Raw genomic sequence first — 21187 nt, forward strand, 5'->3', positions numbered from 1 at the left:
TGCATTCTGTTGTTTTCTGCCCACTTGTCCAACCTGTCCAGATCTGCTTGCAGCTGTTCCCTGCCCTCCGGCGTGTCCACTTCTCCCCATAGCTTTGTGTCATCTGCAAACTTGGACAGAGTACAATTCACTCCCTCGTCCAAGTCGCTGATGAAGACATTAAAGAGTATCGGTCCAAGGACCGAGCCCTGTGGGACCCCACTGCCCACACCCTTCCAGGTCGATACCATGTGTAGTATGCCCTACATCTACACATGCCCCAATTCTAGGGGCATGCGTAGATGAAATGATCTCCTGTTTACATCGACACAACTGCATTTGTGTTTGCACAACCCAGGATTTCCTGCCGCTCTAAAGTCCATTTAGCACCTTAAACTAACACTATTTGGAAATGTGTTAATTTGCGGTGCTCTCCAGTTACGCCGCTCCAACTGTGGATTTATTCATGCAAATAGCCAGAGACTCCAAAGACTTCTAATTAATCCCCTTCGCCACAAGGGGGTGCTGTGTTCCAGCCTTTAGCCAGTAGGTGCCTCTGTGTGTTCTTTTTTTACCCTCCTTCACTCCCCTCTCCTCCCTTACAGCATGCAGTTCAGGTCGGGACGGGTCCACTCAGACCAATTATTATTTTAAAATGGGGAAGGCCAATAATCCCTTAATTTTCTACCCCCTGCCTTAATTCTTCCCCCCCCCACCACCTATAGTGTATGTCCTCCCCAACCCACCCATTTACCCTCCTGTCTTCCCACCCTCCCCCATGTACCCTCCACCTGCGACCTCCCCACACCTCCCATCATGTGCTGCCACTGCAGTGGACACAGCTCCCAATGACAGCTGCAGTATTACCGTAATGGTAAGTTTTTTGCAAGTAGTTTGAAACTTTGGAGTGAGTGGTTACATGACTTCCTTCAATACTGCAAACCTTCTGAACTTCATCAGTTTTACCTTCTCATGCAACAAGAGCATTAGCTGCCCTAGCCACAGATAGCGGAGGCAGGTGGATCTCAGGGGACACCTTGATGGTGATGGGTACAAAGATCAGGCTGGGTCACTCATCTTAACCCTGGCAAGAACCAACAGCTGGACCCAGGGTCACTTTATTGTCTGTGAACTTCTGTGGCTGGAGTAAGGAAAGCATTCAGCAGAGGTGAGGGCGATTGGTGAACGTGTGTATAGCAGGCATTTCCCCTTTAGCTCTGGTGTCTTAACCTCTTTTCTACCTCTACATATCAGAGCACAGCTGGGTAGGAGCAGCTTACCATATATCAGTACTAACAGAAAAAAGGAGGGTGGAGGGGATATACATCCCTTTGCCCATGGGCTATTACAGCTGGAGGCACTGGGGAGGACTGCAGAGCTCAGGTGATATCTTTAGAAGTGTGAAAACTGACAGAAAAATGTATTTTCTAGTGGAGGGACCTCATTTAATTTAGGACTGCAGAGACCCTGCCTCATTGGGCTGCTTTCAAGCAAACAAACACTTTCAGCATAAGAACTCGCTTTCCCTGCAGGTCCCACACTGCTTTCCTTTTTGAGCCTAAGAAAACAATCCTGTATTTGTTGCTTATCCAGAAATTACCCACACTGAGTTAAGGCAACAAATCCTCTCTCCTCTCCTCCCTCCCACCCTGCTCCCAGCCATACATGATCTTCTGCCAATTCCTTGAGGTTCAGAAAGGTCAGAGGCACGTTGCAGTTCACAAGGCTGGTCCCACAGGGAGCTGTGTGAAGCAGCCATCAAACAACTGCTCTAGTCAGCATTTTGCTATCATTCCCATTAAGCCTGGTCACAAAGCCCCCTTGACTACTTGTCCAGTGGACAAGCTGGTTTTGGTCATCATTTCAAGGAACTCTCGAAACTAGGGAACACACTGACCCATCAGGGTGATTCACATTAGCACCAACTCATTCCTCACCTAATGCTAGCACCTCATTCTCCTCCTCCTGCTGTGGGTCACTATGATGTATGTGTGTTCACTTCCCAAAACTCCCTTAACATTAGTTTCCAGCCGCGACAGCCCAATGAATACTGGCCGTGCTTGCAAGCACTTACTGTTCTTTCCATCAGCCATTGATCATCCAATGTGCTGTGATGGGAGATTAATGGGAAGCCAGAAGCATGAAGTGGTTCTTATATCCACAATTTTATGGCCAGTGGTGTGGACACTGGGGCAAGTGGCTGGAAGCCCAGAGGTCAAGAATTCAAGGCCATAGCAGAAGTGCTCACAGCGCGGCCACATCAGATTCCAATGAATTTATGAGTTCCACTAAATATCTCGTCACAAGGACATGAGAAAGGAAAGAAGGACATCTTATGGCCCCAACCATGAGTACCCTGGACTGTCTATGCTGCATCAAGCAAACATGTCCTGAAATTTCTATGCTAGAACAATGTTTCCTTGACTCCAAAGCTAACTGCAGAGAGTGTGGTCACCACAGGCAACCAATTCAACTGAAGAAGTTTGGAAAGCCTCTGCTTTCCTCTGTACATGTGATTGTGGCACCTGTGCTGGCATCTTCCACAATCTTCTGGTGACCCGCACCCACTGGAGAGCCCTAGGGGCATGAAAGAAAGAGTGGCACAAACTGCTCTTCACTAATGTCTAATCACTGTGAGTGCACTGAGTTCTGATCACATGCGGTGTCCTTGATGCTTCCTCATCCAAGTTCTTTCTTCCATGGGTCATTTTTATTTGTAGCTAACAAGATAGTCTATTACCTGGATATAGATTTCCACAGATTTCTCGAATTCTGGTTGTTTACCCCAACAATCACCTGAATTTTACTGGAACACTGCATACAGCCCCACAGTACATTTATTTCTTTTAACTGAACCCCAAGCTTTGAGAGCTCCCTCAAAGACAACTTCCATCTCCAGTGGAAAACAAAATGAAGTTGTAAGAAATGGCTTTCCGATCTGTAGGAAGTGGAAAGCACCAGAAGTAAAACAGCACGATGCTTTTTTTGCTTGTGAATTAGTGAATCTGCACTGAAGAATCTGGTGATGGTCATTTCTACTCCAATGTCTGCTTTTTCAGAAATCCAGAGATAAATGCTGACCCAGGCCCAATGTCATGCCCACTGAAGTTACTGGAAGTCTTTCCCTTGGCTTCAACGGGAACTTAATTATGTATATGTAAAATACAGGCAGTGAATTTGTAATTCTGTAAATGAACACGTGATCAAAACACAAACCTACAGCAGCCTCTGCTACTGCTGGGCTGATAACCCCAACCTGCCACTTCTAATCTGAGGAGCTTCAAGGCAGCAAATATAAATTGGCACTTGGTGGGGACCAGAATATTAATTCTGACTTAAATTCTTGTGAGAGCAATTCTCTTCTGTCAGTCCCTGATAAGAAATACCCAGCAGCAGACTACCATGCCATCCAATGCCTGTATTCAGACAAGCACACCACACAATTTGCATCTGAGACCATTTTAGCTCCTGTCAGTGCAGAAATGCTTGGAAAAAATAGTACAGTACATGGCAGCTGACAAGTCAAGATTAGGATAAAAGGAAGGATCTCTGGAACTTATGTTTAAAGCTGCATCAAAATATTATTATAACCTACATTTGTGTCTATGAAAATGACTTCCACACTGGAGATTTTGAAAGTGCTTTATCTCTGCAATAATTGAACCAGCTTTGATATCTTCCAGCTGAGGCAAGCTTAATCATACTCAGCACTTACACAGACAGGGCTTTTCATCTTCAAAATGTTTTACAGACATTAGCTAATTAATCCTTGAGAAAAATATTGCTGTTATTATATCCACATTTATGGAGAGAGACACCAAGGCAGGGAGATGAAACTAATTGGCTAAGACCACAGAGAAAGTCATTGCTAGAACTGACATTCAACCACCAAAGCTCCCAGCAGAAGTCCCGGGCCTGAACTATTAAAACAAGCCCCATAGCTCAGCTCCTTTGAACTTTTCTCCCAAGACAGAGCTCTTCCTTTTGCTCTTTTACAACAGTAGAGTAGCATAGCCTCTCAATCCCAGCTGAAGTGAATGTGTGCATAGAGTGAAACTGGTTCCATCATTCTTAAGTTGGCCACCATATGTGGACCACCCAGTGGCAGATAACACTACCTGCTGTAGTTACTGTTATTGTCTGACTCACTCGAGATCTAAGGAAGCTGTTTGTCCCTCCTAGGAATAAACAAACAGCACTCAAATTCAGGGCCATCTCCGGAGTGGGTGTAAATCAGCATCCTTCTATGGAGCTGTGGTGGTTCGCACCTGGCCTATGACAATATAAAGGCCTTTTTGTGCTATTTGTTTTTCTTTGGTGCAAAAGGACCGGAGAATGCTTAAAACATTGGTAATGCTAGGATTTGGCAAGCCGAAAAATGTCAGGACAGGAAAGAAACAGAGTGAGAAACATTTTGAGGAGTAGTAGCTTGACAACTTTTGCAGAGCTCCTCAGCCTAGTATGGCCCTCTCACAAAAAGAGGAACCGGGTATAGGTAGGTAGGCCTGACTCCCTCCACTAGAAAGGCCAACGTTCCTTCACCAGAGAAAATAGTCATATGCAACAGCAAGTCCCTGCCCTCCTGAAATCACAAAAGGAGGACTCAATTGTATTCAAAGCTGGCATGACACATGCCGAAAGGCCTCACAGGATGCTCAGGAAGGCAAGTTGTGTAGAAGTCATGCAGGAAGTGTGACTTGATCCACAGTGGATCCAGGACATACCAGCCCACCTCAGTAGCCTCAGACAGGCAGTGACTCGTACTTCAGGTGTAACTCATTCATACTTTGCATATTTTGCTGCCACGTCCTCCAGACTGACTGGAACCACTCTAGTACCAAGGGGTCAGCTACTGCTTTCTCTCCCAGCATTTTTGACTGCATCTCCGATTTCTTTAAAAAAACCCAGGGAAGCCACTCTCCCAGGATAGCACTGTTTAAGATTTTATCTCATCCTCATTAGGAGGCCTCTTTCCATGGGAGTAGGGGAAATCTCTGATGCACTGTGCACCAGCCAAGGGGTACAGTGGCTAACAGGGAATGTCATTTATTTTTACTACCTGCATATCAAAGAAACAGACTGCTCACCCCAGGAACCTTTTCCTGGAAAGGTAGACATGTTCTGAAGGGCAATGTGACAGTCACTTAGGCTCTCCAGCCAGCAGCTAAGTGCTCAGCTGATCTCCCTCTGGGTATGTTGCCTCACGTCTGGATCTAGGGATGGGGTGCTGACAGCTTTCAGCAGCACCTTGCAGCCTTGCTTTGAAGTCACAAGTAGGTGAGCACTGAGCGTGGAGCTGCAATGAGCCAGGCTTCTAGCAGGGGAAAGTCATAGCACAGGGGAGAGAGGAGTATTAGGTTGGAAATCACCTGCATGAAATCGCCCAAGGTTTGGTTAGGCCTTTCTCTAGTATTGAAGCTCTTAACTCCCTGGAGCTGTAACATCTTTGCTCTGGTTATGACCCATTCCATCTTAATTTTTGGCACTTAGTCTGTGAGTTGAACTTCGTTTATACCACTTCCCGCCACAAAGGACAGCTGAGGGTGGGGACAAAAGATATAAACGCTGACCAGTGTGAGGGGCTCACAATATACAAAATACCTCCATTGGTTTGTTCTGGCCCAGCTCTTCCTGACTGTATGCAGCAGAGCCCAAGATGAAAGAGAAATTTAATCAGGTGGAGGTCCTATGGTATAACACTGCGAGGGGCTGCTTCGCATCGGCTCCTAGACCTGCAATAGCAAGCCGGTAGTTCAGTGAGATCACTTGAAGCCTTGATGCTGCATTGCGCTCCCGTGATTCCAAATAAACCTGGGAACTTCCAGGTATCTGGCTGGAATCTTACCTACATGTGTTAGGCAGAGTAAGTAGGTAAGCCCAATGCAGCACAATGGCTCCAAACTCCATACCCTGCCTCTCCTAGCTGTAGTTTTGTACTGATGGTTGCATGCTGCCCTGTGGGCCAAGCAACATAAATCAACAGTGTCTGAAGTGGGCTTTGGAAGGCCGCAAGCACCCATCCTGCGTCATACGCCACCTAAAAGCCCCATGGTGATATTCCACCAAATTCAGAGGGGCTCACTTCAGCATTACTCCTAGCTGAACTAAACAGACTGGTGCCCTGTAAAAATCTTCTGACCTGGGCAGGTGATTTGAGTCAAGTGTTATGAACCCCGTTTGCAAATTGGAGAGAAGACTGTAAGTGGAGAAGGTTGGTAAAGGGGGCTGGAAAAGCAGAAGAAACAGGAATTCAAGTTGCATTCTCTTCCTTTGTCTACATTTGAGAAGCTACTGCTGTGTCAAGAGCTCCCTCTTGTGCCCAGTGGAAGCCTAGAGGAGTGACAATTCTTCACACTATTGTACTTAGACTGTATCTTCTCAGCTGCGTGGACCGGCTTTCCCCAGTGTTGCTCGAGCAATTCCAGCCAATGTGTAACGACCCTGACCAATTGCCCTGTGGATCAAGTTGGTGCTTTTGTTCTGGTTTCAGCAAAGCTTGCCAGTTCAGCTTTAGTTTAGCAAAGCCAACACAAAAACAGAAATCGAGGTCTCACAGAAGCAGAAACTCAACCTTTTAGCAAACCATTTGTTTTAGGCCAATTTTCATTTGATCATCTGGATGCCTGTTTCAAAACTGCCCAGTGTAATTTGCAGCCGGCTCATTAATCTAACAACTCCAATCTAATCTACTACTGGTATTTCTAAGGCACTGTGCTAACAATCATAGTTAAGAACATTATTATTGTAGGCCCCTAGCAGGGAAGGAATTGATCAAAATAAAGAATACAAAAAAATGGTTGTTGTTCTGGAATATTAGGCACCAGGGATCTATGAAATGATGATCATACTCACATCTGGCAAAAAAATCAGGAAAAACGCAAAAAGATCCATCCCACAAGCAGAAATTCACTCTCCCACATATCCTTCTACCCTTGCTGTGACCATGAGATGAAAAACTCACTCACTTCCTAGGACTCGCACAAACCAACTCTACCTGCCGGCTAAAGTAAGAGGTATGAGGTAAAAGGCTGCATTACGTAAACCAAGTATTAGTTGTTTTGTGGTACTAAAATAATAAATACATCCTCCATAGCTAAGAGCAGCATGGAAGTTATAGCAGTGGGCACATTACAGCTCTCTCATAAAATGAATGCTCTGTTCCCCAGCATATCCTCCTATTGTTGCTACTTACTCCCCAGGCTCCTCAAGGACTAATGAAGGTGACACCGTTGAGCAGTGTGGGTTTCTCTAGGCAAGCACAGAAGGGATTGTGTGAGTGCAGAGGGAAGGAACAAGCTGTGGTTTCTTCTCAGTGGACTCCATTTCTGCATTTCTAGAGGCTGCTACAAGAAAGGGGTTGAACTGCCTTCAGATACTACTAATGGATAGCTAGCCTCAGCTGAATTGTGGTGACCGCTCTAACTACCCCAGCCTCATAGTTTTGATATGACAGTAGCAGAAGTCCCAGATGTTCTTAAGCCTCCTTAAACTCTCACAACAACTTCTTATTTATTCTCCATGGGCAAAAGCACACCTGCGAGAAGTCCAGCAGGCTCAGTAGGAGTTAGGGAGTGGGGAAGGAGGGCTCAACAAATCTAAGAGTCAGTCCATTTTAATCAGGGTGCCTAACTTCAGGGCACAAAGCCCTTGAAAAGTTACTGATCATTTGGGTACCTCAGTGTTTAAGATGCCCGCAAACAGTCCCAATTTTCAGAAAATGCTGAAAACCTGTTATTTTAAATAATGAGGCCCTTTTAGGATTTCTCAGATTGGCCACTCAAATTGAGGCACCAAAAAGGACCAGCCACTAGTAAAGCCGGCTAAAGTTGACCTTAAAATACCCTCTGTTTGCATCCGTTTCCCATCTGTAAAACAGTAGTACTTCCCTCCCTCGCTGGGCAGCAAAGTGCAAAAAACAAACTGAGTAAAACCAAAAGGACTATTATTAGCAGTATTCTCCTTAGTGGTGTTTAACTTGATTCAAAGTCTAGAAATCATCAGCACATGAAACATTTTGGTTAAATAGGCTGTTTTACCATTAACATAAGTACACAAAAAATCCCCCTGTGGACATCATCTCTGTAAAAAAGTTGCTGCATAAAAGACCCTTCCCCCTTCCCCACTCCTAGTTGGCATAGTACGTTTCTATGAACAGTGTAATCTTTATGAATGCAGGGCAAGAACGAGGCATATGAGAGATGAAAATAGCTAGCTGAGAGACCAAATTGTCTTAATATAGACAGGATGAATGGGAACATCAGCTCATTTAAAATTAGATCAGTCAGAGACCTTATTTGAGAATCTGAAAAGCTTGTCTAACTTTTTTGTTCTATTACCTCCCACAAGTGCCTCTGGTTTCAAGGCCAAACCTTGCAGTTCAGGGTAAGAAAGGCTATTTTTAATGTATTTCTCATCTAGGCCTACAAGTTCCCCAGCCTGTTTCTCATACAGCCTCCAAAAGTTGAGACATTTAAACTGGTTTGGCTGGAGTAAGCATCTGAAACGAACTCTGTGGGATTAGGTTGCAGGTGTGAAGCTTGATTAACTGTGCAGAGTGGGGGAGAAGCAGCTTTATTTGCAGATATCGAACACAACACACTTTGCAGGAAAGAGCAAGAAACCATGCAGTTGGCAGATGAGACACACACTGCCCTGCCCATCAACTGTGTTTCATCTTAATCTCTAATTGTAATTACTAGGTCTCTAACCCGAAGCAGGAATTTTTATCCCCCATCACAACACTTTTTTCATTGACATGTCCAGCCAGGTTCTCTTTTAGTAATGCTAAATTCTTGACCCCAGAGAAGCCCTGCAAAAGTCACTTCCACAATCAAATACCACACTGTGGAAGAAAATAGGTCCTTTTATCAGCTATTGAGGATGAATATGTTACGGTGTTCCTAAACAGCTTAACACAGGGTGGGTTTATGTTGAGACGGCTGGCTAAAGGCAGGGATTGTGCATTTTCAACAAAATCCATTTTACTGAGAAAGGTATCTGTAAAAATCCCACAGCAGGATTTTGCATGAGAAAAAATGGGTTACAGACTGAACTGTGTGGCTAGCTAAGACAGCTAGTTTAGAAATCGCACTCGAACATCAAGGGAGAATCCAATGAGGGTGACAAGTTAAATGGATAAGACAACTGCATATTTATGCCCCAAAAATAATCCTATTGTGGTCTCAACTACTTCTTTGATACCAGAAAAATAAATGTCATTGGGCTAGAAACCTGATATTTAGACTTTTATTTCAAGATAAGTGGTGCTACAGTAATCAGGAAAGCAACTGATATTTGGAGAAATTAGTAACATTAGTGCATAACTGCATGTTTATGGAAAAATTGTTCAACTTATTTATAAAATAACAGAATCTTAAAGGTTATTGATACATTGCTATTAATCAAACTAACAAACTGTTTCATCAAGACAATCAGCGCACAGTCATACCTCTTCAAGTTGGGAAAACACTCTACAGTTAAATAGTCAACTCAGAAAAATTCCCAACCTTGACTGCAAGTGGCATATCCTTAACTTTCAAGGATGAGAATCATCTGTGGAGTGGATGTTTGCTGCAGCCCCAGTTCAGCAAAACATTTAAGCACATGCTTGATTCCATCTGTATTCTGTATATAATTATATAACTCTAAGCATGTGCTTAAATTCCTAATGTTAAGCAGTGTTTAAGTAAGAGCTTTGCTGAACAGGGATCAATGCTGAATCAAGTTCTACATGCATGAATGAAAAATTAGTTAATGAAATATAACACACTTAAAAAGAGAAAAGCAGCAAACATCATCTCCACCACCAAGCCTAAATCAAAGACCTTAATGCAGGTGCCAACGCTGGTTACTGTTTACTTTGCTTTCCCACTTCCATCTGCCTCCTGAGGTCAGATACCTCCATGGGGACCTGGACAGTCAGACCATCCATTGACTTCTTAACACACACCTGACACCCAAGGCGAGATCTGAAAAGCAGACATCATAGACTGAATTTCATGTAGCGAAGACTAACATCCTCAGAACCCACTGGTAATGTCCATTCCCTTCTATATATCCCTAGAGTTCATACAACAGGCCAGCTGCTGGTGGACAGAGACTGTACTTTTCACAGAGAAAACTCTCTAAACACCCACTCAAAGAAAATAAATCACACCCACCAAATGGCAAGTGTCCTATCTTTATAAAGAGAGAGAACTAAGACAGAACTATGATGAGCTAAACAGAACTTTCCCATTCCAGAGCACAAATCAGGTACGTTTCTGAGTGCCGGCTCCAACAGACAGGAATGCTTACGTGTCACTGAGCCCATAGGCCAGGTCCAGCATATCCAGTTCCTCATCTGAGATGGCATCCAGCTTCTGGAAGACATCCCTCTCAAAGATGAGGTGACAAGTGGAGCAAGCTAATGTCCCTTCACATGCACCTGCAGGTAAAGAGCATGGTACATCAAAGACAGGCAAGAGAATGAGGCAGATGCTTGTAAGGAACCATGGGAAGAAGAGGTCCTATCTATACCCAGGTCTAGTGGGTCAGGAGAGATTCTAGAGGAAGCCAAGGAGTTATCCTGATGAACACTTGCTGACAACCTAGTGCCTCGTACCTGAGAGGATCCCCTGAGAGGTTTCAGAGTTGATGCATTACTTCAATTATAGATGTGTCATACATTCAAATAAAGAACTAGTTCTATTAATACTGGCTATTGGGGTGTCAGCTCTGATGAGCTTGCAAAGACACTGCCATTCTGGCCTTTTAAATAAACCAAGAGTATGAAACCGTATGAAACCCATGCTGCACTCAACATGTTCATCCTCTGTAAGGATTGTGGGGCAGAAAAGCTAGTTGCTTTTCGGGTATATAGATGCACTCCTAGCCCCCAGGTGGATACATTTTAAAACAGATGACAACCAAAAGAGCAAGAGAAATCCTATTTCATCATTACACTCAGAACCCTGGTCTGTGGCTGGGTGCACCCCACCCTGGAGCATGTGTAAAGATGCCCTTACAGTCCCAGCTGCCTATTGGTTATTCTACATTTGTGTAAGAGCCCAAGGGTGGATGTTATTGCTGCATTGCACCTACCAAAGCCATCAATGCCCAAGTTTTGATTCACTACCACATCCAGCAAGCTTTCTCCTTCTTTGGCTATGGCTGTGAGTTTCTCTCCATCCCGGTTTATAAAATGCACTGTCACTCTCTCTGCAGAGCTGTAAAAGAAATTACAGGAGTTCAAACAAGGTTGAGGCACCTCCACGTCTGAGGCAACTGTTGGCATCATCCAAAATAGTCATCATGTGAGAAGCCTGCATAGAGAGACAGAGTTCTGTAGAGCCATGCTGTAGATGGTGTGTAGTGTGGGTCTGGTTCACAGTCAGGAGGAGCAAAGTAGGATCTTTCCATTTGCAACTGACCCAAATTTGCCCCCATTCCTCAGCATTTCCTATCAACAGAAGTTCAAGTTAAGGATGGGTGATCATAGGCATCCTGTACCTGCAGCCAGCACACCTGCAAATGGAGAGCATCACTGATTTCAACTCATGGGACTGGCTGACTACAGCTGTTACTGGAGGGGTGGTAGCTCACTGTGGGTTAATCCTGTCTCTACCAAGGTGTGGGTACTACACAGCAAAGCAGCTCGGGATCAGATTAAGACTGTACAACAAGGGCTTTTGTCATTTGCTTCCTTTCTTGTTTTCCCAGGGGGATGTTTTGCTAATGCTCCATTTCCATTCTTTGTTCATTCAACCTGAAATGCATGCTGAACCCGCCCTTCTGTCATGTCCTAAGTCACTGGGAGACTTAGTATAAGGCATCAGGAACCAAATTCAGCCTTAGCGTAAAGGGGATGCAGCTTTCACTCTTCTGAAGGGAAGTTGCACCCAATTTCACTAAGGCTGAAGTTAGCCCTAAGAAACTCTAGGTGAAGAGGAAGAATGGCCAATACTATTGAATGTGCCTAATCTGTCTGGAAACCTAAGTGGAACTTGAGACCCATTTTTGCAAGAATGTCTATCAGAAACCAGCTATACAGGTTGCCCATAACTTCTTATAACAAGAGCAATAAAACCCAGCAGGCACTGTATAAAACCTGGGGTGGATTCATTGGGAGCTGCCTCTGCTGTGGTTGCTTTGAAGATAGAAACAGACCTCTCTTGGATGTTAAACTACCCATGCTCCTTTGCACACATTTGACCTACTCAGATTCCTACAGAGAGGCCCAGTAGAGAAATAAGAAGAACTTGGTATAGATAAGGAACTCTTCAAAAGTGACACAATGGGATGCCACAGAGAGCTCTAGGCATCAGGCCATGAAGTAAAAGAGGTGTCTGTAACAGCAGGCAACTCCAAAACATATGCTTGTGACCTTCAAGCTGTTCCAAGGCAGGAGTATTCAGAGGTGCTTTGATACACATGTGTGTTTCCCAGGTAAATCTTCATCAATTTTGGAGCTCCTAAAACATGCCAGGGTCATATTCACTATTTGATAGCTGGTGCATTGTGATATGTATTCCAACAGCAATAGAAGAGCCAGACTTTGAGTCTCCAGGCTGTGCAGCTCATTCAGTAGGCTTCTGCGGGTAGGCAGCTATTCAATCCAGCTTCGGTTCCAGCCTCTTCAGATGCCAGGGATCCAATCCGGAGCTCCAGACTGGGTTCCCGCTTTGATCCAGATGAAGTGGCTCCGAAGCTTCAGAGCCGCCTCCGAGATCCAGCCATAGGATATAATGGGAATAAATGAAATATATATAACTTTGTTGTTTTTTGTCTTCTTTGAATTACATTTGCAGGGATGGTAGCCTCTGCTAGGAGCATGAAGCCTGCCAAGTTTCAAGATGATCAGTGCAGGAGTTTGGGGGGAAATGTACTCCACATTCTTGAAAGCAAAACTCATGTCATATGTATGTGTTACAACACAGGGGGGTGAAAACTGCAGATGTGGTAGCTCCTGGTGAAACCAGAAAGTCTGCCAAGTTTCAAGGAGATAAGTTCAGGGGTTTAGGGGGAACTGCACCTCAAGCTGTGGACAAGCAAAAGTCATGACATGGGTTTAGGGGGAAATGCACCTCAAGCTGTCAAAACTCATGACATGGGTGACCTTGTGTGTGCTAAGGCGCAGCAGAGTGAAAGCTGCAGAGATTGATAGCCCCTGCCCAGGCCACAAAGCCTGCCAGCTGTCGAGGAGATCGGTGCAGGGGAGTTCTGGGGCCCTGCACCCCTAGCTGCTGGCAGGCAAAACTCGTGACATGGGTGCTTGTGCTGCTGACCGTCTCTGTCTTGGGGCAGTTGATTGTTGCCTCTCCTTACTCTGTGGTTTTGTAGGTGTTAGTCATTGCTAATTAACTGGTTACATTAGCTAGCAACTGTGTATTGAGCTGGTCCCTGAGTGAATCATGATTGATTGGTAACTGGTAACACAGTAGCTTAGCAGCCAGGCCTGCAGTAGTGTCTCCCCTCCCCGCCCCGAGACAGACAGTTTTGTCTGCCAGCAGCTGGAGGTGCAGGGCCCCAGAACCCAGACCCCTGCACCGATCTCCTCAACAGCTGGAAGGCTTCATGGTCACAGCAGGGGCCACCATCCCTGCAGCTGTCACCCCGCTGTGCCTTAACACACGCAGTGTCACCCATGTCACGAGTTTTGCTTGTCCACAGCTGAGGTGCAGTTCCCCCCCAAACCCCTGCACCGATCTCCTTGAAACTTGGCAGGCTTTGTGGCCTCAGCAGGGGCCACCACCCCTGCAGTTTTCACCCCACTGTGAAGCAAAATACTACCATAACCAATAGAAAAAGAACAGTTTGCATTGGGATTCTGGCCAGAACAGAAGCAGAAAGTACTGGGCATCCAGGATGCCTGCCCCCAAGAGAACTTTAGTCCAGTCCAGTGGACCAGTAATGAGTACAAGGGAAATGTACTAGCTGCTGAATGCTTTGACTTTCACAGGCTGCTCAAATAAAGCATCAGAAACTTTACACACCAGGGCTCCTAAACCAGGACACGATGTATTGTCCAGGTGAGAGGTAGAGAATACATGGGAAGTTAAATCATTTTTGTTGAAGGCAATACATGGTTTGGCTTGACCCCCCTGGAGATCTAAATCCTTTAGTTAGCCACGGAACAGTTTTCTATCTGTATCACTCACCACTAAGCTAAAGGACAGGGACACTGCTAAGGAGGAGAGGGAAGAAACAGCTCCCATATCCCATTCAGTCCTTGTTCTCTCTGCCAGAAAAGATAAAAGAGTCAAATAAGGCCATCGGTGACGTTTGTACTAGAGACATCTTTCCAATAAGAGACCCACCAATTAATTTCCCATCAACCACTGCACAGCCAAATTGAAACCATCATTATCCCGGGCTACATGTAAATCAGTTCTCAGAGCCTTTTAAAATATGGGGGACTGCCTATAGTGACACCCTTGTGCATGCTGTTTCTGAATGAGGAGCTCACCCAAAGTCCTGTGGGCTCAAAGCAGTTTGGTCAACCTTCCCCCATGTGTTCCATGTTTAGCTTCTAGGTTGCTCTCCAGTCACTCTGGAAAGGTATATCACCCCATTCACAGCCTCAGATGCATTCTTGAGTGGTGATGATGAAGCCAGGTGGCCTTGCTTGTTTCCATTTCTGGCACAGGAAAAAGAATTTGCAACCTTGAGAATGGAGTTTGTTTAGCAGAGGGAACAGGCCAAGTCTGCAGTCCCTTGACTTCCCTCTTATACAAGGCTGAAGGAAGCAACACGGTTTCTAGCAGTGAGATGCTTAGTTAATGCGAGTACAAATCAGCACAAGGCCACATTCCCAGAAACCCAAGGCACAAGGAAATATCTGATGATGCCCCATGCATTGGGAAGGTATAGCATTGTCTACTGACCTCTGACCAATATGCCCCCCAAGTGCAAGCAGGCAAAAATCAAACACCCTAAATTATACCAAGCCCTTTGAGGTTTCCAGTACAGCTGCACAGAAGGATATTATACTACATTTTGATTAGTTTATGATACACATTATCTTGGAAAGCTGAAGCAAGCAGAGTGAGAATAGTTAATTAGGTAGGATCTCTGAAAAAGCAGAAGCAACAGCTCTCAGAGCTTTTCAATCTATTCAATCTCAGGAAAACCTGATCTGAAAATCAATTCTTCCTGGCATACAGAGACTCCCATTGATTTGCTTTTAACAGGGGGTGCTGAAATAGAGAAGAGCAAAAGCACCAAGGTTAATCATTACTCATTACCCTCTCATACTCTCAATTATAAAAGATAGAAGATGTCAGATATATACATCTTGTTAAAATGCATGAACCCAGATCAATGTTGCAGGAGGTGGTAAGAAAATACACCTGAGAAAATGCCTCTATAGGAAGAGGGTAGACATATCTCTTGTGCCAAGCTGGCTGATGAATTTACCCCTGCTCCTGTGAGGCAATCACCATTATTGCATTTTATCTGATCTATACTCTGAGATAAGTAGCAGTAATCAACATTGCACCACTGCCACAATTTCTCTCTAAATTGACTGGTGTCTTTTTACTTGACATCTGGTCACATGGATTCCATCTATAACCTGCAACAGTAGAAACTTCCAAATCCTGATCATCAGCTCTTTAAAAACTACCGTATTTAAGCTGTCTATTTTAGTCATCTCATACAATTTGGATAGTAGAACTAGACTGCTCAGTTTCATGTTCTATTACCATCAGTTTCACTCTCAGGGCTACTGTATTTAGATCCCAGCACTGCTGGGAACAGTTAGCTAAAAGAAAATTCAAATCTTCGGTTTCAAATCCTGGCAGAATCTCTGTTATGTTTGGTAAAACAGCCTTTGCTCCCAAACAAAATCTATAATCAGGATTTTCTAGAGTGATTTTCGGTGCCCAGATTGAGACACTTTAAATGGGCCCGATTCACAGAGAGCAGATACACAGCACTTTCTGAAAGTCTTTTCCAGATGCTTCAAGCTGTGTATCTCAAAACTTGAGCTATCCAAAATGGTTGATCCTTACAGGAAATCTCAGACTTTGTAAAACAGAAAACTAGGGGAGAATACTCCTCTAATTTTTTATTAGCATTTTATAAGGTCATATGCAAGAGAGTGTTGCCTTAAAAAGTGTTTCTGAAAAGAATTTTGTAAGCAATAAGCCAATTAAACAGAAAAACAATTGATAGTGACTGTTCCAAACCCCACTGAACAGGCTTATCAGTACAGCTCCTTTCTCTAAGGTCAGATAAAGGGATCTATTATGTTTTCCATTTAGTTGGCTGGGCACTTTTTTCTCAGTGTGTCATAAGCTTTCTAGTGGACTACAGCCCAACCCATATCACATTTGTTAGAAAGATCTATACATTCCCCTTCTTTTACCCAAAGGAACATGCTTTTCTTCCAAATTATCCTGAACACATTATCCTTTCCTTAAGGGAAACAGATAAAAGAGTTATCCTTTCCTTGACTCTCAGATAAAAGTGTTCCCATCAGAACTGGAGGGAAAGACTTGAAGTAGACCTCAGCCACACAGTAGCCCTCTGCATTTGATTCTTCACCCCTTGCTCACACAGAAATCACTTCTTACCTCAGTCTCTTTGTCTCCCACCTCCGTGGCCCCCTCGACTCAGCTAGTATTTGCAACCTTGTTCCCCCTTTTTTCAGCTTCACCATCACCCCATCCCTTTTCTGGCACAGTCCCTTCTGTTGATATGAGCATCATAAGCAAGTTGACAAGGTTCCTCCCCTGCTCATATTTAACACTCTTGTTTCTTCTGTGTTGCTTGCAGTCACAGTGAGGGTGGCCAATCATAGAGGGCATTCCAGATTTCTGCTACTCTGTCCTCTATTGCTACAAAACCTGATGCCTTTATGTCCTCCATTTTTCTCTTCAAGAGAAGGGAAATAGTAGTATTTTTCTCTTCAAGAGAAAAATAGAGAACATAAAGGTGTCTGGTTTCGTATCAATAGAGGACAACCTGGCTGTCCTCTATGATGGCCACCCTAGTCACGATGCAGCTGCATTATATACTTATTATGTGCTGTTATCCTCTCTCTTGACCTGCCCGCTTCACCGTAGATGGCAAGATTATTGCACAAAGGACTGTGTTTGGAAGGTCCTAGATCACGGCAATGTTTTTACTAACTATTGCAAGGAAGACTTGCAGAACTTGGCTCAACACTTCCAAAATCATCCAAAGACATGGACCCAGTGAAATCCCGCAATCCTCCTCCAGGTTCATTTGTTCTTTGCTTCTGTAAAAAATAAGTGTTTGGGTTTAGTGGGCAAACTACAGTGAGGTAGAGTGATCTCTGAGGTCCTTTTCTAATAGAGAGAAATGAGTTTTGATTCACAGCATCTAATCTTCCCTAGTCCACTTGCATCTGCTTTAACACACATTTTTAAGCAGTTAAGCCAAGGACGTGTTTGCTGTTCCCTGTAATCTCCAAATGATTTCTGGAATCTGGCTATGGGCCTGGATTCTGCATAGAACAGAGGGAAAAGGTTTTTACCTTGTACAGTTGGGCAGAGGTCCATGGGCTTTCCCCCAGCTTTTACTTCTTATTAAAAGACAACCCTGCCTGAAACTGGGGGCCTCTCTAAAATGCCCAGTCCTGATGGGTTCTTAAAGTTCTTCCACACAAAGAGCTCCCCTGCCTTAGAAACACAAAAGGTTCATAGTGTAGTACTGGAGACATGAATAGGGATCCCTGTCCGAAGCTTCTTCCTTCTGGCTCTACAGTGCCTCCAGCCTGAGTATAAATGTGCAACACAGGATGCTTAACTGTAGCCCCCTGGCTGGTTAAAGAGAAACTCCAGCCAACTGGAAGAAGGATTCCTTCAGAAGATATAAAGCTGGGATTCTCAACCAGGATGCCATGACAGCCTGGGGTGCCTTGAGATCGTTTCAAGGCTGCCAGAGGTTGCCATGCAATGTTAGCTGTTAGGTGTGCAAACATGATTCACTACATAAACCCAGAGATTTCAAATAGGAATCCATAGTGTCAAAACCATTCTAACCTGTTGTGGTCCATGAGTTTTTTGGGACTGAAGAATTGCTATATTATTTTTCTGCAGTGAAAAATTGGTGAAAACTAAAAGCTGTTATTTTCCAAGGGGTGTGTTAAGTCTAATAAAGGGTGCCTTGAGTCTGAAAATGCTGAGAACCATTAATAGAAAGACTGAGCAGTCTTGAAGATACGCAGGAAATTTAAGTAAATGGTAAGAACATCTATGAAAAAGTTGAAGGAAAAAACAGTTAACATTTGTTCCTATTTGTACTTCAGTAGTATAACAGCTCCTGCTATTAATTATGGAACAGGTCTATTTGCCCTGAGGACTTAGTTCCTGCATAGAGAGAGCAGTCACTTGTTTCAACACCACCTCCTGCTCAGCTCTCAGAGGGTGAGTATCATTCAAACATGATGTGAGCTGCTGGCCTCCACCCAAAGCCTGGTGGCACTGTAGCCTCTGCTGTGTTCTCTCCCTCACGAGCTGGGTGTAAAGAGCAAGGCCAGAATTTGATCTCATGTGTCACTGCCTCACGTAGCTGTGGAGTGAGGCTATGGGTAGGACATATCCTTAAAGGAAAGGAATAAAACCACAAGGAGATGTTTTCTGTTTCTCAAAACCCACTACCAACTCCAAAAAAGAAGCTTAATGAAGAGCACTATCTGAAACTTTTAAGACACACTATGCAATCTTGTCTTTCTCCAAGCTGCCAAAATCTAAACCCCCCACGGGCTAATGTAAAATTAAGGGAACTGGAAAATGGGCCCCAGACTTTACAAAAAACCCCAAGTCTCCACATCACAAGACACCACCTTTGTGTGAATTAGCTACTTGGTTGGGGGTCTCTACTGAGGGGTCAAGAAATAACTGGGGCAACCCAGTTTGGTGGGACTCAGGAGATGAGGTTTTCTCTGCCTTCCTGGGTGACCCTGGCAACATCCCCAGGTCAAAAAAAAGGGCATAGAAAAAAAGTGGGGCAGTGCATGGGGAGCCCAAAACCAGAGCCCAGCCGGCCAGAGCCACACTCCAGCAGCTGGCCAGGCTCCCAGCTGCAGGAGTGACAAGGGGTAAGGACCCCAGGTAAGGCGGCTGGGGCCAGAAACTGTGTGCTAGCCCCAGCCTCCCCTACCCCACCCAAGGTAACCTGCCACGCACCAGAGCATGCGTGGTATGGGTGTTCCCTGAGGACAACTAGCAGCAGCACAAGGTGTACCCTTGTTAGTTGTCCCTAAGGAACCAAACATCTGCACACATCTGGACATGGCCTCTGTGCCTCTCTTTCCCCTTTCACTCTTTGCATGGCTTGTCTTGGGAGAGTTGCTGTGTTTGTACAAAAGGTAGCACAATGGAGCCTTCATCTCCACTGGGGTCTCTACTGCAGTATAAATAAATAACCAGAACTGGACCACAAAGAGTGAGTTGCCCTTACCTTGTAGCTCAGAGTTATGCACATTGGCAAGAGAAGAGGAAGAGGGAAGTTGGCCATCCATTGTCTATAAATAAAAGGAGGTTTTCATTCTCCAGTGCTGCCAAGCAGGCACTAAACTCGCACTGAAAATGAGGAAAGGAACTCAGCGCCTCTGACTGAGATGACAGTCGCATGAAGTCTGGTACGCAGGGTACCATTACGCTCAGTAGGTCACAAACCAACAGCAGTGGAGCTGCGGCAGCACACAACTCAACGCAGCCTGCAACACCTGCCAAGCTCCATGCTCACATGGCCTGTGTGACTGGGACTCAAGCTTGCTCATTTGAAGGTAGCTCATGTGCACTGCACCACAGTCCCTGTTGGGGCTGTTGTGCGAACATACCCTCACTCCAGTCCAATGGCGTGAGCTTCCAGCAGAATGTGTTGGACTCATCCCCCCAATATTTACACTTCCCCCATTCAAACCCAACTCCCTGCTCTCCCCTTTACAGCACCACAAAGGTAGCAAGAGTCCATATAGCAGGAACTATACCCTAACTACACATCTGGCCCAGACATCCCACACAGACCACACAGTCCTGCAGCTGTTGTCACCTCAGCTAGCAGATCACACACAGTTCGCTGCAGACTCTCTCGCTAATCATTTCCTCATATCTCCCTGTGGGTCTTTTCCCTACCCCCTGCATCTCAGCAGGCTGAGCTAGAAGCCCATGACTAGCCCTTCCTGAAAGGCTGTTTTGTCAGCAGTGAGGTGGAGTTTTGCCTTCCACTTACCTGGGGTCCCCTGGGACATCATGAAGCCGGTGCGTGGAGCTGAAGCTTCGCTCTGGCTGCAGTGTGGCAGGTGCCTGGCTGTGCTCAGCTACTTTGCAGGGCTGAGCTTTGCCTATGTTAAGTCCATTTAGCAAGGGTCGGAATAGCCTGGGGACACGCCAAGTTATCATGTTAGCTAAGTCTTGCTTTGTCTCTTCAGACTCTTCCTTGTTGCAAAGCTGCCCGGCTTCTGAGGTATAAGTAGAGCTGAGGGAAAGGGAAAAATCTAGGACAGCCTCCTGGGATGGGGGGGGTGGGGAGTGGTGGGAGGGAGTGTTGCTGGGATCTCCCCGCAGACCAACCCACTTGTGATAGTTTTGTTCCTCAGTCAGGGGAAGCCAGTGAATCAGCAGCAATGAGCACAGTCTGCACCCACCTGAGCAAGTCTGGAGCCTAGATGGACACACTTCACTGTTCCTTCCAAGTGTCTCTCTCACTTGAGCAACCCAGCACATCACCATATCCCTTGCTGTCCCCAGCTCCAGTACATATTCTGACCTGCAGGGCGGGATAGTCGATGAGGACATTTTTATTCCAGGCTTCTATTTGCTTCTTCAAGAGGAGACCGTGTCCAGATGGTTAGAGCAGTGGGCAAGGAGCCTTGGGTTGTATACTCAACTCAGGCACTTTGTAAATATAGGTAAACCACATTGCCCCTCTGGGGCTCAGCTTTCTACCTCACTGGGAGGGGGAGGAAAAGGGGGCTAGACTCAGTCAATAAATGTTCTGAAATCCAGAGCTGAAAAATGCTATAGAAGCACAAATTGATGCAAGTCCTTCCAATTAACATGGAATTTAGTAGTAATGATAACCCTAGAGATTGAAATGCTCAGTTTATCCTGCAAGCAAATACAGTTCTGAGAGCAGCAATACTTACTGAGCCTGCCCTCTGCCTTACCCCTGACCTAGAAGTGATCCGCAGCTCCCAAGGTGATACAAATCCAGAATTGTCATGATTTTTTTTTAATAGTTCTTATGGAAACTG

General features: G+C 45.1%; 1 protein-coding gene across 1 annotated transcript; it reads right to left on the bottom strand.

Annotated features, from left to right (window-relative positions):
• Window positions 1–9229: 9229 nt before the first annotated feature.
• On the bottom strand, window positions 9230–20411 carry LOC102374472 (adrenodoxin-like). The gene is made up of 4 exons (XM_006020508.3): window positions 20164–20411; window positions 11062–11186; window positions 10276–10405; window positions 9230–9947 (listed from the first exon to the last, which is right to left on the bottom strand). The coding sequence occupies exons 1-4, from the start codon at window positions 20331–20333 to the stop codon at window positions 9827–9829; spliced, it is 546 nt and encodes a 181-aa protein (XP_006020570.1). The 5' UTR covers window positions 20334–20411; the 3' UTR covers window positions 9230–9826.
• Between the last annotated feature and the right edge of the window lie 776 nt (window positions 20412–21187).

The sequence above is a fragment of the Alligator sinensis genome, unplaced genomic scaffold (assembly GCF_000455745.1).
Source record: "Alligator sinensis unplaced genomic scaffold, ASM45574v1 scaffold809_1, whole genome shotgun sequence".
Lineage (NCBI taxonomy): Eukaryota > Metazoa > Chordata > Crocodylia > Alligatoridae > Alligator > Alligator sinensis.